We start from the raw sequence: 17,313 nt of genomic DNA on the forward strand, positions 1-17,313 counted from the left end.
AGACACAATAGAAGAATTAAGCATGGAAGAGAATAGACTTAAGAAGAGAATCTCCAAGTGTGATGATGACTTGGTTCTAGCCGTATCTAGACCGGAAAATCATGTTCATATATACAAACCTTCATACTATGGGAGGACAAATGATGGGAAATAAGAAAATGAATTTGAAAAAAAAAAAGTCATTTGTTACTGTTGTCGAGAACCGGGACATGTGAAAACTTATTGTCCAAAATTAAAGAAACCCTATGAAAAGAATGTTGCTTTTGTCGGATCTCAATAAGAATCAAGTGAGCCATCCATTGAAAGCATGTTCTTAACACAATTAGTGAAGGCACTTCAACCACTACTCAAAGGAGCATCTTTATCCACTGGAGCCGCACTCTCTTCCGTCGGCATTTCCGATCTCAGTAAATCTATTTGGCTTCTTGGCTCATGTGCTTCTTTTTATATGACACCAAACATTGATATGTTATCCGAATGTCATACCTCAAATGAGTCAAATTTTTTTACCGTTGATGGAACATCTCTTGAAAATCAAAGGAATAGGTAATTTTGAAAATATTTCTCAAAACTCAAAAAGATTTTTTATTCTACAAATTAGATATATTCCTAAACTTAACCTAAATCTTTTATCTGTCTCTCAATTATCTGACCATGATTGTAATGTTTCTTTCTCCTCTCATGGTTGTCGAGTGCATGATCACCAGTCAGAGAAGCTAATTGGGGAAGGCCATAAAGAAGGAGTCTTATACTAAATGATATTTTTGTAAATACCCAAGAGCACATTATGTTGTAATGTTTAGAAAATACATTTGGATCTATGGCACAAGAGACTTGCCCATCTTAGTATATCCAAGATCCAGTTTTTTCCAAAGATGATTTTTTTTTTGTAATTTTGAAACCTTTACATGTGAAAAATGCATTCTTGAAAAATAAAGAGATTACCTTTTCAAGAAAGAACCTTTGTTTCTTCTCGACCACTTGAGTTAGTACATTCATATGTACGAGGACCCACACCTGTTATATCAGAAGGTTGTTTTATGTATTATGTAATTTTCGTTGATGACTTTACAAGACATACTTAGATTTATTTTCTTAAACATAAATCCAAAGTTTTCTCACATTTTCAAATATTTCACAATCTAGTCAAAAATCAATTTAAGAATGATATTTCAATCTTTCACATCGATTCAAGGAGAGTTTTTATCAAAAGAATTTAAAGATTATTTGAACCTACACTGTATTGCACATCAAAGATCATGCTCCTATACTCCTCAATAAAATGATTTAGCAGAAAGAAAACATAGACATATTATAGAAACAACAAGAACTTTACTCATTACACTTCAAGTACCAAAGGCTTTGGGCCGAAACCACTTTAATTGTAGTTTATCTTATTAACAGGATGCCATCCTCTTCACTAAACAATATATCTTCTGTTGAAAAACTTTTCAAGCAAATTCCAGATTATTCTAGGTTAAAGGTTTTTGGATGCAAATGTTTTGTTTTTTATGACAAAAATGACAAACTCTCTCATCATGTTATTCCTTGTGCTTTCTTAGGATATGCAAATCACCAAAAAAGGCTATAGATGTTTTGACTTTAAAACTAAAAAGTTGTATGTATCAAGGAATGTATTCTTCTTAGAAAAGAAAAGTTTTTTTGAAAGTGAGAACTCTAAGAAAATAGATGAGTATTCTTGTTTTTTGGACTTAGTTCCAAAGATTGATGAAGGTGATATTGATGAAAGTCAAGATGATCAAAATAATCACTTAATGATAATCAAGATTGTATTCAATATTCTAAGCGGAGAAATTTAGAAAAACCATATGCTCTCAAAAAATATACTAAAGAACAGAAACAAATATCAACTAGAAAGTTATCTAGTGTCAAAAGTTCCTGAAAATTTGTGTTCTATGAGTCTTTTTCACCGAAGTATCAAGCCTACATTGTCTTAATCATGGTTGCCAGTTGAGGAAGCGGGAGCGGGAAGCGAGGCACTTTCAAAATTTTAGGAAGTGGAGAAGCGTGGGACCACTTAGGACCGATTCGGGAAGTGTCTCGGAAGCGACCTAGGAAGCGTCTCGAAAGCGAGGGGGAAGCGAAAAAAATAAAAAAAAAATAAAAAATACAAAAAAATTGAAAAAAACAGGGGAAGCGTGATGGGAAGCGCGCTTCCCATTAAAGGGAAGTGCGTCCCCCATTAAAGGGAAACGCGTCCCCCATTAAAGTGAAGCGTGCTTCCCAAAAAAGGGGGACGCTTCCCCCCACGCTTCGGAAGCGCGACGTTTCGCGCTTCCAAAGCGCGCTTCAGGGAAACGCGCTTCCCCTTTTAGCTAGGCGCTTCCGGTAACCCTGGTCTTAATACACTCCTACCTAGAGCCTTTTAACTATGTTGCAGCAAAGGAACAACCTGAATGGGTCAAAGCAATGACAGTAGAATTAAAAGCCTTAGAAAAGGCAAATACTTGGACTATTCAAGATATTCCACCAGGCAAAAAGCCTATAGGTTGTCGATGGGTGTATAAAGTTAAAACCAGGAGTGATGACTCTCTTGAGAGGTTTAAAACTCGATTAGTTGCCAAAGGTTATTCCCAAGAGTATGAAATAGATTATGAAGAGACTTTTGCCTCAGTCACTAGAATGACCACAATTAGGATCCTAATAGTTCTTGCCTCTGTAAAGAAGTGGCATATATATCAAATGGATGTCAAAAATGCATTTCTTAATAGAAGCCTAGCTGAAGAAGTATATATGGAATCACTACCTGGCATCAATATTCTTAAAAGAAAAGCTCTTCGTTTAAATAAGGCTTTGTATGGACTTAAGCAAGCCACAAAAGCTTGGTATAATAAATTTAGTCAGGTTATGATTGATTTTGGTTTTCAATCTTGTCTTACTGACACATCTTTGTTTGTTAAGAATTCTGATACAGGTGTTATTATTATTCTTCTCTATAGACGACATGATCATCACTGAAAGTGATAAATAGGGAGTTGACAACATTAAAAAATTTCTCAAAACACACTTTGAAATGAGTGATTTGGGTTTTCTAAAAAAAAATCTTGGCATAGAAGTTGCCTATTCCTCTAGAGGCTATTTGCTAACTGAATCTAAATTTGCTCTAAACAACTTGTCGGGGGCACCGACTTATCTCTCCATTACAAGACCTGACATTGCGTATGCCATTTACACAACAAGCTAATTTCAGCATGCTCGTACCATTGTTCATATGGGAGTTGTTTTACGTATTATTAGATATATTAAAACTTCTATTTTTTGAAGACTTTTCTTGTCTGCTTCTTCCTCCTTTTGGATTTAACTGCTTATACTGATGCAGATTGGGGAGGCGATCCCAATGATCGACATTCAACTACTGGTTTCTGTGTATTTTTAGGTGAATCATTGATTTCTTAGAGGTACAAGAAGCAACAAAAGGTCTCTCTCTCGTCAACTGAAGTCGGGTATAGAGTTATGGCTATAATCACTATGAAAGTAGTCTGGTTAAGGCTATTGCTTCATGACATAGGTGTTGAGAGTACAGGAGCATTACGACTATGCTGCGACAACAAAAGTTTTATTTACATTACCAGCAACCGGATATTTCACGAACAAACCAAGCATATCGAGATGGATTATCACTACGTACGAGAGAAATTTCTACACAGCACCATTGATCTTTCCTATGTTTCTTCAGAATATCAACTGACAGATTTCTTTACTAAACCTCTCGCTGCTCTTCGATTTCACTTTCTCTTGGACAAACTTTCAGTTATTCAATCGTAAGTTTGAAGGTGAGTGTTAAATTATATGTAATATCCTAGGCTAACTAGGAATTATTTTTCTTTTTAGTCTAGTTAGAATAGGATTTTTTCTTTTTTTCTTTTTGTACTGTTTTAGCCTTTTGACTAGTCAATGTTTGACTTTGGTCAAAAAGCAAGAGAGTCGTTAGACTCCTAATGGCTCTATTTAGAGTTGTTGGGAGCCCAACAACTTCCTCTTCTACTCTCTCTCAATGTATTATAAATATGGGGCAAAGCCCCCTCACTATGTATGATTTTTTCAAGGGTGTTTACCCATTCAATAATATATTTTCTCTCTCTTTATTGTATACCCTTTTTTGGGTATTTTGTATAAAACCTTGTGGTTCTTGTGAATGATCTTTTTTGGCATTTTGGTTGGAGCTATTTGAAGCTTCGTTTGGTGATGATCCAAGAACTCATCTTCTTAAAGGTGCAACATGGAAATTAAAAAAAAAAGTGTGGGTGTGCAGCTAGTGTGTGTGGATGAAAGTGGACTTGGTCAGGGTGACCAAGTCCTGTTTTAAACAGAAATGGACCTGGATGCGGTTAATTGCAACCGACACAACAGAATCCATTTCTAAGTGTCGCACCCACGTTGACACTGGTATGATACAGGTGTGATGCCCTTTGAAGAGTGTCCATGTTCATATGTGAAAAATTGCAAATTGATTTCTATCATGCTAAATTTAATAAAAAAAAAAATTGTATTCTGAGAAAAACTGTAATTATAGTTTTTTTTTTTGGGGGGGGGGGGGGGGGCTGAACGCTGGCTGGTTTATTATAAACATGCTAACTTTTTTAAAATGAAAAGATTAAGCGTATTTGTACAGGTTTCCCTGTTTTTCCTCTACTTTTATTTGGCTACGAGTACTGCTGCTTCCCACTCATGCTTATTGAGTAAGAAATGTTTTTTTTTCGAAAAAATGGCGGATACTTTTTCAACAGTTGGAACCTGAAGTATTGACCTGGAAAGATGCAGCATATCTATATCTCAAGAACTTCATACAGTTTTCTCATCTTTTACAAGCAAAGCGTTAACAACTTGCTTTGCCAATTTGTTTAACGTCTTTTCTTAATTTTATTCAAAACATATGATAATAAAATTAGTGCTAATATAAAAATGGGAATGTCATTGCTTAGACATTTAAGGAGTTGAGGTCTACATAGCATATTTTCTCTCTTTTTTCTCTTATATTGGAATAATCAGATGTACTGAGCTGCCAATTTTTGTTACATTTGCTGCTCATGGAAGAAAGAATGTTTTAGACATGAGGCTTCTGATTCTAGAATGCTGTTTTCTCATTATTTGCAAACATATCATTATCACACTTTAATAATATTCACTTTCTAGTCTCATCTTTGATGGTCTCTTGTTCTTATCTTTTATTTTTTAATCATGAGGCCTTGAATCTTATATTTGATGTTTGGAATAATTTTCACTTTCTAGTCTCATGACTCATCTTTTATGGTCTCCTGTTCCTTTTTTTTATCATGAAGCCATGAATCTTATATTTGGTGTTTGGAATGTCCATATTAGCATGTTGATCTTTTCCCCTGGATCTTTGTTCCTTTTTCTTTTTTCTTCTGCAATTAATCATTATTGTTTGTACCTAACATATCCATGCAGGAGAGCATTGCAAATGAGTTCTTAGAGAAACTTGGCAATTGGACCAAGAACATTAAGATTTCGGACCCCTTTGAGGATGGATGCAGGCTTGGCCCAGTTGTGAGTGAAGGACAGGTGTGGAGTTATCTTTTGGCTTATTCTATATAATAAATGCCTTTATTTGTAGATTTTGTTGAGAGTTGATGTTTACGCAACATTCTTGTAAATTGTTTAATTTCTTGTTTGCACATTGTTGCATTTGTTTTTTTTGTTTTTTTTCTCTCCATCTTTCATGGTGGTGTTTGCTATAGCCCCATCATAGGTATGAAGTTTACAATGTGGGAATTGTGTAATTGCAAGCACATGATGATGGTTATCAATAATGCTTCTGATTGTTGTTATCAACTGATTCTGTATTGTTGCGTTCGTGCAAAAGTCAGTAGGTCTTGTGTAAATTGTAAACATATGATGGTGGTTATCAATAATGCTTCTCATATCCCTAATGTTTTTCTCCATTTTCTCAATCCATGAGTTGCACATAACGTGTGAACCTTGTTTTTCGCTTACTGGGTTGCATATATAGTTTTGGGAGCCAACTTCAAACTGCATGCTTCTTTATTGAATATGTTTTTGTTCTAAGCTCAGTTATTCTATGTTGTCGTCACTACTTTGTTTCAACGGAATGATTTTTTAGTGTTAAACTTATGGTTAGCTGCTATATGCTGCCATAGATTGTAATATTTCCCTGCCAAAAGCCTTGCTACAATCTCATTCTTGGAAAACTCTTGTTGAGGAGAATCTGGTGTTATTTTAAAAAAATCTGGTTTTCTCAACAAAATCTTTGGACATTGGTATATATAAAAAGATACATATAACAAAAAGTATGTAATATAAAAATATTGGAAAGTGTTTCTATCAAGTTAATATCATGATAAAAATTGAGATAGTCACAAAATAGGTGATATTTTGAAAATATCATGATCAGCATTATATTGGCTTTTGAAAATATCATGTTAAAATCATGATATTTTTAAAATATTGCTAATATTTTTTATTTATGTTTTAGCAGTTATGTCACAAATGAAACACACATGTTAAGCATTTTTTAAACTTTCATTAATTAGTAAAGTCTATGCTACTTCCTGTAATTATTTAAAATCCCTGTAAAACGCTTGTCTTTTACTATTGCATGGTATTTATGGCAATACAATGAAATTTGAAATTTTCATGTTTAGGAGGTGGCAACTTGTTCAGCCATAAATAATGCTACTTCAGAAATATATGCTATTTCAAATTATCCCTGCAAAAGCTTGCGTGTGTTACTATTACATGGTAAACTTGCAAAAGGTGTTGTAGTTATCCATGGAAAACAAGAAATTTAGAAGTTCCTGGTGTATGGTGGTTACTTGTTCAGTCATCGACAATGCTGTTATGGAATTCTGTATTTTCTATTATGACGATGTTATAATTTTAATTATCTTTTGTCTTGATGCTATTGATCTTTTTAAATGTTTTGCATTTTTCCTAATTTTATTTTATTTTCTTTAATCAAGCCCTGATTTATCTCCTCAAATCAGGAGGATGACACTGTTCCCTTATGTTTCAGTATCAGAAGATACTCAAGTCCATTTCAACAGCCAAGAGTGAAGGTGCAACTATTCTATGCGGAGGAGGGCGTCCCCCGGTAAGGTCGAATCATGTGACTAATTTCAAAAGGCCACTCAAATTTATATTTTGATGAAAATATTTGCTTCCACATAAATGGATGACAGCACTTGAGCAAAGGATTCTTTGTGGAGCCAACCATCATAGGAAATGTAGATACATCAATGCAAATTTGGAATGAGGAGGTCTTTGGTCCAGTTCTATGTGTTAAAACGTTTGCAACAGAAGAAGAGGCCATTGAACTTGCTAATGGCATACCGTAAGTCTATTCTTTCTCGAATACCGTGGCATTCCTGTTCACCTGTTTACCAAGTTGTATGGCATCTTCTGTTTTCTCAGCTATGGTCTAGCTGGTGCTGTGCTGTCTAAGGATCCAGAATTGTGTGAGCGTGTAACCAAGGTCTCTCTCTCTCTCTCTCTCTCTCTCTGAGATGACCAACTCCAGGATTCATGAATGAGAACTCATTTACTGGATAGTGGAGAATTATAAGCATACTAATAATGTAGATGAAAATTTTTCTTTTGCATTACAGCATCTTCAGGCTGGGATAGTATGGGTGAATTGCTCGCAGCCAACCTTCTGCCAAGCGCCTTGGGGAGGAACCAAACGTAGTGGTTTTGGTCGTGAACTAGGGGAGTGGTGAGATCATTTAACTCATGAACCAGAATGTTGCAATGTTTTGCCATACTGATTTTTTTTGGCTGTGCAGGGGCCTCGAGAACTATTTGAGTGTAAAGCAGGTGACGGAATACATCTCGAATGAACCTTGGGGTTGGTACTCATCGCCTTCTAAGCTATGAAGAATGAAATAAATGCGTTGTTACAAGCACCTTTGCTGTCAACACTTGCCGTAATAATGGGAGTAGATGCAATGCATGCAACGTCAAAAGTAATATCCTCATGTCATTAACGTCACTTAGGCACCATGATAAACTCGGAAGAGAACTACATATAACATGTGTCCTATTTATTACACCAAAATCTTGAGCTTCTACAAGTTTGCTTCTTTGTATTCTGTAGTATGATAGTATCTTATCAAGCATACTATTCATAATCTACCTTGCAATGGAGAAGCAAAGACAAGTACTGTAGACATGAATTTCCTAAGATTTAGCTTAATTTGATCTTCATATTAGGGCAATCTAAGCTTTACTGGTACTATCTTTGTCTGTGGTTGAAGCACTGGAAGGACCCTACTATGGGGAACACGGTGACAAGTAATGTAGCCATTCAGAAGGCAGGGACCGAGCTTTGTGTGTGTGCATTAGGGACGTCATAGTACAGGTTTGGATTTTATATTTAACCAAATCGAGCTCGTTCAGTCAGGTTTGTTAAGAAAATTCAGATCCACTTGCTTAAGCGGGTAGGTTTTGGTATAATACGATGAAATTTGATCAGCTTCTGCTTTTCACTGTGATCTGACCAGATTGTTGATAATGTGCAAATAGTGTCTTAGAAAAAGGGTTTTGATATTTAAACCTAAGATGGTGTTAAATAGGAACATTTGCTGCCCAAGGATATTCTAACCTGGTAGTGCAGTTGGTTTGAGAACCAGTGAACATCACTCGTACCCCACTTCTCAACTTTAAATAACAAGAAAAAGGGATACTATTGACCCTCGCATCAAAACTTAAGTTGCAAATGAGTTTAGGTTTTGGTCAGATTTGATCGAATCCAACTATTCAGGATTCAGTTCTTTGGTCATATCCGAGCATTGTGTTTTTACTTGGAGTTGAATTTGTTTGGAGTGATTGTATTTGCCTCCAGATCTGAATCCATCTCCACCTATACCATCTATATCCGAAGTCAGGTTTAGCCATAATATCAAAGTCTGTACCGAGTGCAGAAACAGGATTTCCTCAAAAATCCCTCACTACTACGTGATTTCCATTTATTGGTGCATTGGAGAAAAGAGGTCTTCCACATTCAAATTTGATGAATTTTCTAGTTTAAGAGTATGTGGTCTTTAGAAGCTATATTGCTTTGACAGTAACTCCCATCTGCACATCAATGGAGGGTTACGTGCACCACACAGCAATTACAAATAAATTGTCTTTCCATGGTGGGTACGTTTGTGCTACATCCAATCAAGAAACCCATTCCATTTGAATGACGGGCTAAAGCTTGGGTCTTGAAAAACCTAGGTTTTGCATAAAACCACCTTTTTAAAACCTGTTTTTTCAAAAAACCTGGATAAAAACGTCGACTGTCCACAAAGCAATAACTTCATCAGTTCATTGTGATCTCTCAAAGACTAAATCAGATATCTACAATCGTGCATTGTTACCAACCATTCAGCTTTCAGATGAAAAATAACCTGTACCACTAATTTGACATGTTTCCCTATGAACCTACAATTTCTATTATTCTCCTGCTGTCCAAAATTGTAAACACCCAACTTTGTTAGGACCTTTTTGCCCTTCACAATTGCTAATTTACAGGTTATTGCGATAAAATTGTATTGCTTGTCGGCTAATGCAAACTCCTACTTCGATTCAGAATCGGACGTTTTCTTATGTGGATCTCATGAACTTGTATAAATTTATTTACTCGGTGAAACTAAATCCACTAAAATAAAAAATATCCTACTTTATTCATACATATAATACGAACCTCACAAATTTATTTGCGGACATCCGATTAGACTGAAACCACTCGCAAATATTCTACGTATTTGCATATATAATACAAACTTTGCATAAATTTAATTGAGCACATCCAGAGAATTAAACCACTAAAATCTCAAATATCCTATGTATTCACATATACTTCATGAATTTGCATAAACATATGTGTGAACCTCCACTTAAACTGAGAGTCGCAACATTGCAAATGTCCTACTTAAATATTTGCAAATTTATTAAACATGCAAGTTTTCTTATTATTTGTAGAGTTCGCAAATCATATATAAAGTCATTATGCAATTGGTCATACATGGCAATTGTTGTAAGGGGCGTGGAACAATGTAAACCCTAGGTACAAAAATGAGTTTATATAAAATTTGGTAACATCGCAAATGATAAGAAAACTCATATATATAATAAATTTATAAATATTTAAGTAAGATATTTACAATGTTCTGACGTTAAATTTAAGTAGAGGTTTGCATATATGTTTTTGTGAATTCATAAAGTATATGAAAATAAGTAGGATATTTGTGATTTTAGTGGTTTCCGTCTAACAAGATGTGCACAAATAAATTTATATGAAGTTTGTATTATATATGTGAATACATAAAATATTTGAGATTTTAGTGGTTTCAGTCTAACCGGATATGCACATAAATTTATGCAAGCTTCAAATTATATATACGAATAAGTAGGATATTTGTGTTTTTAGTGGATTCGGTTTCACCAAATGTTTGCAAATAAATTTATGCGAGTTCATGAGGTTCACATAAGAAAACGTGTGATTCAAGATTTAAGTGAGAATTTACACTAGCCGATGAGCGATACAATTTTATCATAATAAGTCGTCAATTCATAATTGCAAAGAGTAAAAAGGTCCTAACGAAGTTGAGTATTTGCAATTTTGAACAATGAGAGAATAGAGAAAATTAAAAGGTTTTTAGGGAAATGTGTCAAACTAGTAATACAGTATGATCATTTTTAGTTCTTAAAACATGCAAGAATAGATCAGACATAGATCCGGACCTACCATAATCTATGTTCAGTCAATTCAGTTTTTCAATCCCCAACTGGTGCTTATAGCTAGAGCTACACAGCAGGCAGACTTGAGTTGAGCTTGAACACCCTTTGTCTTTAATCAGCTTGAGTCAAGCTCAAACTAGTTTCAGTAGGCTTGAGCTTAACTTTACCTTGTAACCTTTGGAACTTATAGGGGAGGGGTGGGATCCAGTGCACTTACTATAAGGATAAGGGTTAGCAGTGATATTTCTTGCCGCTATTGGCCTATTTATCGCCGCTATAGGTCAATAATGACGACAAATAATGGCTGCCAAATTTTGGCCTTAGTTGAGCAATATGGATGATATTTATAGGTCATCGTTAATGTGTAACCCAACACCAGTGACGAATCTTGCCAAAACTGGGAACACCACTAGCAGTGACCCACCTTATAACGAATCTTCCCAAAACTGGGAACACCACTAATAGTGACCCACCCTATAACGATGACTTATCTATGAAGATGACATTTTTGTGTCACCGTTATACCTATAACGGAGAGAGTTAACTCACCATTATAGTCTATAACGACGAGAAATAAGTTGCAATTTTAGGCTATGACAACGATAATTACGTCGTCATTATAAGTTGTAACAACGACATAACGCCTATCATGGTGACACAAAAATGTCGTAGTTATAGGCCTTAAACTTATAAAAATAATGTTTTATATTAGTTTTTATTTTTTTACATTACATTAAACAAAACAGAAAATAAATTCAAATATACACTTCAAACATTAGTCCATTCAAATATAAACATACACTTCTCCAACTTTCTCAAACATTCAACTTCAAACATACATTCAAATATAAACATATCCTTCAAAAAATAAACACACTTCTCCAACCTCCTCAAACATTCCAGTTCAAACATACATTCAAATATAAACATACACTTCAAAAAACAAACACACTTCTTCAATCTCCTCAAATATTCGTCCTCTCCAACCCCTCAAACATTCAACTTCAAACATACAATTCAAAAAACATACTTCTTCAACCTCTTCGAACATTCATCCTCAACAACCCCCTTAAATATTCAACTTCAAACATACATTCAAATATAAACATACACTTTAAAAAATAAACATACATCCTCTTCAAACCCCTTTCTAAACATGCAACAAACACACTTCAAGAATGACTATAATCTGATAATTCAATTATGACAATGTTAATGATGATGACAACAATATTAGAATTTAATCTGATAACTTGCAAATATTTTAATCATATTACGATTGAAGGCTCAATAATGTTTTTTTATTTTTCTGTGCTTACATGAGAATCTGAAAAAGTATAATGATAGCATTAACAAAACATCTTTTCACATTCACGAGGATGTCAAATTCAGTTCAATATATATATATATATATATATATATATATATATATATATATATATATATATATATATATATATATATATATATAATTTGTTTCACATTAACTACAACAAAAAAGAAACTATAAACAGACATGTGTCCTTAAAACATAACATGACATCAAAAACTATGACATATTCATCTAACAAATATATAGCTAGCGGTCTTATCTACAAGAAAATAAGAGAGATATAGGATGAGGGGTTCTGTCTAAGAGAATCTATGAAAGTCTGCATCTACTCTCCAAACTTTCTATTTTCTTCTCTGTCTCGCTCTCGATCTTCTTTCTCTCGCTCTAGTTGTTCTCTTAATTGTTGGATCTCCGATTGCATCGCTTCCAACTAAGAAGATAATTGTGAAACATATGTTTGGCCTTTGGATGAAATGACAAATGCACTCATCCCTCTCACATGTCTAGACCGCTCTCTGATGACTTTAGCAAAGACGTCTCACTGCGTTTTCGATGAGCCTCCTTGTAAAGAACATGTTTTATTACTTTCAATCTCCACAGAGCGCAACTTATTCTACATGATGTTAATATTTGGTTATCAGTAACTAATGATAATGTATAAAATATAATGAATTAATATGGATTATGCTTCGTTGCTACAAAATGTGAGTTACTTACAAAGGTGTCTATAATGGTGATATTTATTGTTGCTATTGGCCTATTTATCACGGCTATAGGTTTATAACAGTGACAAATAATGGCTTCTAAATTTTTGGCCTTAGTTGAGTAATAACGACGACATTTATAGGTCATCGATAATGTGTGACTTGACATTGGAAACAAATCTCGCTGAAAATAAGAACATCACTAGCAGCGACCCACCCTATAATGGTGACTTATATATAAAGATGACATTTTTGTGTCGCTGTTATACCTGTAATAGGGAGAAAGAACTCGTCATTATAGTCTATAACGATGAGAAGTAAGTTGCAGTTTTAGGCTATGACAATGATAATTACGTCGATGTTATAGGTTTTAACGGTGACATAAAAATGTTTTCGTTATACGCCCTAAACTTGTAAAAATAAATTTTTATATTAGTTTTAAGTTTTTTTACATTACATTAAACAAAACAGAAAATAAATTCAAATATACACTTCAAACATCCTAAAAAATACATTCATTCAAATATAAACATACACTTTTCTGACTTCCTTAAACATACATTCAAATATAATCATATACTTCAAAAAACAAACACACTTTTCCAACCTCCTCAAACATTCATCATCTCTAACCCTCTCAAATATTCAACTTCAAACATACATATCAAAAAACAAACACACTTCTCCAACTTCTTTAAACATTTACCCTCTCCAACACCTTCAAATATTTAACTTTAAACATACATCCAAAAATAAACATACACTTCAAAAAATAAACATGCATCATCTTCAAACTCCTCTCTAAACATGCAACAAACACACTTCAAGAATGACTACAAACTGGCAATTCAATAATGACAATGTTAATGATGATGAGAGTAGTATTAGAATTCAGTCTGATAACTTGCAAATATTTTAATCATAATACGATTGAAGGCTCGATAATGCTTTCTCCTTTTCCTGTACTTACGTGAGAATCTAGAAAAGCATAAAGATAACATTAACAAAACAACTTTTTACATTAAAGAGGTCATCAACTTTAATTATATATATATATATATATATATATATATATATATATATATATATATATATATAATCAGTTTCACACTAACTAGAATAGAAAAATATTTAATACAGGCTAAACAGAAAAAAAAACTATAAACAAACACATGTCCTTAAAACATACCATGACATAAAAAAACTACTAAATTCTCATCCAACAAATATATATTTGGCGGTCTTATCTACGAGAAAATAAGAGAGATCTAGGATGGGGGCTTCTGTATGAGAGAATCTATGAAAATCTGTATTTGCTCTCCAAACTTTCTATTTTCTTCTCTCTCCTGCTCTCAGTCTTCTTTCCCTCACTCTAGTTGTTCTCTTAATTGTTGGAACTCTGACTGCATCGCCTCCAGCTAAGAAGACAACTCTGAAACACAGATTTGGCCTTTGGATGAAATAGCAAATGCACCCATCTCTCTCACATGCCCAAACTACTTCCCAAGGACTTTGGCAAAGATGTCTCGTTGCGATATCGACGAGCCTCCTTATAAAGAACATATTTTATGACTTTCAATTTTTACAGAGCGCAACTTGTTCTGCATGACATTAATATTTGGTTATCAGTAACTAATGATAATGTATAAAATAGAATTAATGAATATGGATTCTGCTTTGCGTCTACAAAGTGTGAGTTACTTACAAGGGTATCTTCTGCTTCACTGCAAATAAATGTTGTGTGATCAGAATGGGTGTGTGTCTCTTTGTAGAATGCACTCATTGTCGGTTCTTATCCATCTATTTTAGTCTGCAAATAACAAATTTAGAATCTAATAAATCAAACATATTTAACAATATACTACTATATGAAAAAAAAGTTAGAAAATAAGAAACTTACCCTTGTATGAAACCTACGAATGTACGAAGATGATCCAATGTTATGTTAGACCATATGTTTTGCTCTATTTACAGATTTTTTCTCTAATATCTGTAGTTAATCAAAGAAAAATCAAATAGTTCATGAAAATCTAAAAATTTGAATATTTATTTACTAATGAATATAAATTCAATATTTATCGTACAATAGTCTCCAGCAAAAAGGTTGTAAATCCCTTTCTACACATCAGAGTTGACTCCCTCAAAAAGATATTTTGCTGCTTTATCATGGTTTTCAAACCTCTTATAATGCTTGTAAAAACTTTCTCACCCTTGAATATGATAGTTGAAGTTGCTTATCCATGTCTAAATCAAAATTTGCTTGTACTAAATTATCATAATATAGTTAGTAACATTTTTTTATAGATTATTTGTTTATCAAAACATAGTTAGGCAATATACTTACAGAAACTGTCTAACACAACACCAACTTCTCATCCTTTACGACCTTTATCCACGACTTATGAGTCAAGTTGGCTTGCTTCCTAATAATGCACGAAAGCCTCCTAGAGAATACAGACGTATCTTCGCCCACAACTCATTGTGCCCCATGCTTGATACTTACTGAAGTCCTTGGGTGCTTGATTTGCTTCTAGTGGGATACACATTTATTCTTCCCATGTTTGCGTTGAGAAGATTTTGCAGTTACTAATTTGTTGTAAGAAACAAATATATATTAATAAGAATGACAATATAAAATTTTAATTATACAAAAAAGACACTTGATTAATATTTACATGAGGATGTCATGGACAGCTCTGGAGTTGCATTGCTCTGTGATGTAATGGTCTGTAAGATTTTAACCAAAAAATATAGGTATTTTTATATGTAATAATATAACGGTTTAATCAACGAACACGTTCCAACCTAAGCACAAGGGCAAGTATGTCTTAGTCTCCTAGTACTGAATCCAGTACGGAACCACCATTAACAAACTGATTGAACATATTACATAAAAGGATTATTAATTTAAATGGTTTATCATTATCATTACCTTAACTGAATTAAGCTCTAAAGAGTCAGCATGCACATGCACCGATGTTTAACATATTCTTACAACAAAGTTTGAGAAAAAGGCAACCAATTGACAAAAACTCATTTTTTCTATGTTGAAAAACACAATAGAAAATACTAATTTGAAATCAGTCAAACATTCGGGCTTTTTGGTTAAACCTCTCAGACACATTACATATCTAAAGCACACATATTCGACCCTTAATAAAAGAAATCAATTAAAATATTTAACAATTTGTCTTAATTATCAAACCATCCATGCGTATGTCTAAATGTTGAAATTTAAAATATTAAATAATATTTAATTAAGGTTTGACACATAGCTCCCGAGATCTCAAAATTATCGTTTTCACACAGCACCTCCGCAGCAACTTGCAATCGCTCTATCAGATCACACGTTAACTGAAAACATTTTATTTTAAAAGCATGAGATTTTTTAGAGTCTTAGTAAAATTCACACAAATAATGCAAATATACAATACATTGAGCTTGCATAAATATGTATCAGAATTCAACATAAATATTCAACTGAATCACTAAACAGTAAAGTTTAAGAATTCATATTTTCAAAATATTTGCAACCATAATATCTCATTTCAGGCATACATAACAATAATATATTTCAAATCCAATACATCTTACCATATGCATATATTTACATAAACATATGAATAGATATAAGATTGCAAAAAAATATTGTGAGAAACTATTTTAAATTTTCACTTGTTTACAAAATGTCTATCAGGTATGCATAGGCCCACTATAAAACAGACTAGACTACTCGGGTATTAATTATGCTCTATATTTTAATTTCCCGAGTATTTGATGGAGTCATCCCCCGAGAGTGGTGTTACACCGAGAGAAACTGCTTGAAACATGACTTCAAGCCATATTTGATCGATCACTCACTTTGGCAAAAGACCAAAGGACATGTTGACTTAGGATAAAATTTGGGAGTCCTCCTTACCTCTCTAGACCGGGGACCGCCGAGGCGTTGTCCTTTTAAGCATAGAAATAAGGGCTCAAACAATTCATATCATCTACCCTCTATAAGGCAGACAAAAGACTATTGTGGTTAAGTACACCTTGGTAAAGACATATCGAGAATCCTACTAAAGGGTTATCTTATTAATTAGGTCATGGGTAAATGCAACTACCATTTAGATTAGTGCATTGTGATAATCATCACATGCTTCCCATTCTGGGACCTTAATTCAACATTTAATTTTTTTTATCATCCATATTCCCAAACAACCCTATGGGTTTTCTATCACCCTGTATGCATTTCATAAATACTACATCACATATCACAACATGCATTCTCATAACACATGAATCTTGTAAATATGTTATTTAACAATTATTTATGTCATATCACATAATTTCAATTAATAGAAATCAACATTCATCATCATCATAAATATATATCATTCTATAAAACACAGTTTAAAACACTATTAAGTTGTTCAAGTCCGATGGCTAGAGCATCCTGAAACCACAACAATGGAACCATGCTTTGCCAATTACATTGCATTCAAACATATCCATATTCATATTCACATTCATTGCAATTAAGAATATCATCATGCTTAGTTTACC

At 33.6% G+C, this 17,313-nt stretch overlaps 1 protein-coding gene across 2 annotated transcripts in view; it reads left to right on the top strand.

The window, feature by feature from the left end:
• LOC149837474 (aminoaldehyde dehydrogenase ALDH10A9, peroxisomal-like) overlaps window positions 1-8,216 on the top strand; it is a 101,978-nt gene extending 93,762 nt beyond the window's left edge. For both annotated transcript variants that reach the window (XM_090006063.1, XM_090006064.1), the window contains exons 10-15: window positions 5,431-5,544; window positions 7,016-7,093; window positions 7,182-7,333; window positions 7,414-7,474; window positions 7,608-7,714; window positions 7,785-8,216. In XM_090006063.1, the coding sequence (XP_089862189.1) occupies window positions 5,431-5,544; window positions 7,016-7,093; window positions 7,182-7,333; window positions 7,414-7,474; window positions 7,608-7,714; window positions 7,785-7,875 (603 nt within the window). In that variant the 3' untranslated portion in view covers window positions 7,876-8,216. The remainder of the gene's footprint in view (window positions 1-5,430; window positions 5,545-7,015; window positions 7,094-7,181; window positions 7,334-7,413; window positions 7,475-7,607; window positions 7,715-7,784) is intronic.
• Window positions 8,217-17,313: the final 9,097 nt, after the last annotated feature.

Source organism: Nuphar pumila, chromosome 5 (genome assembly GCF_984573655.1).
Source record: "Nuphar pumila chromosome 5, dmNupPumi1.hap1.1, whole genome shotgun sequence".
Lineage (NCBI taxonomy): Eukaryota > Viridiplantae > Streptophyta > Magnoliopsida > Nymphaeales > Nymphaeaceae > Nuphar > Nuphar pumila.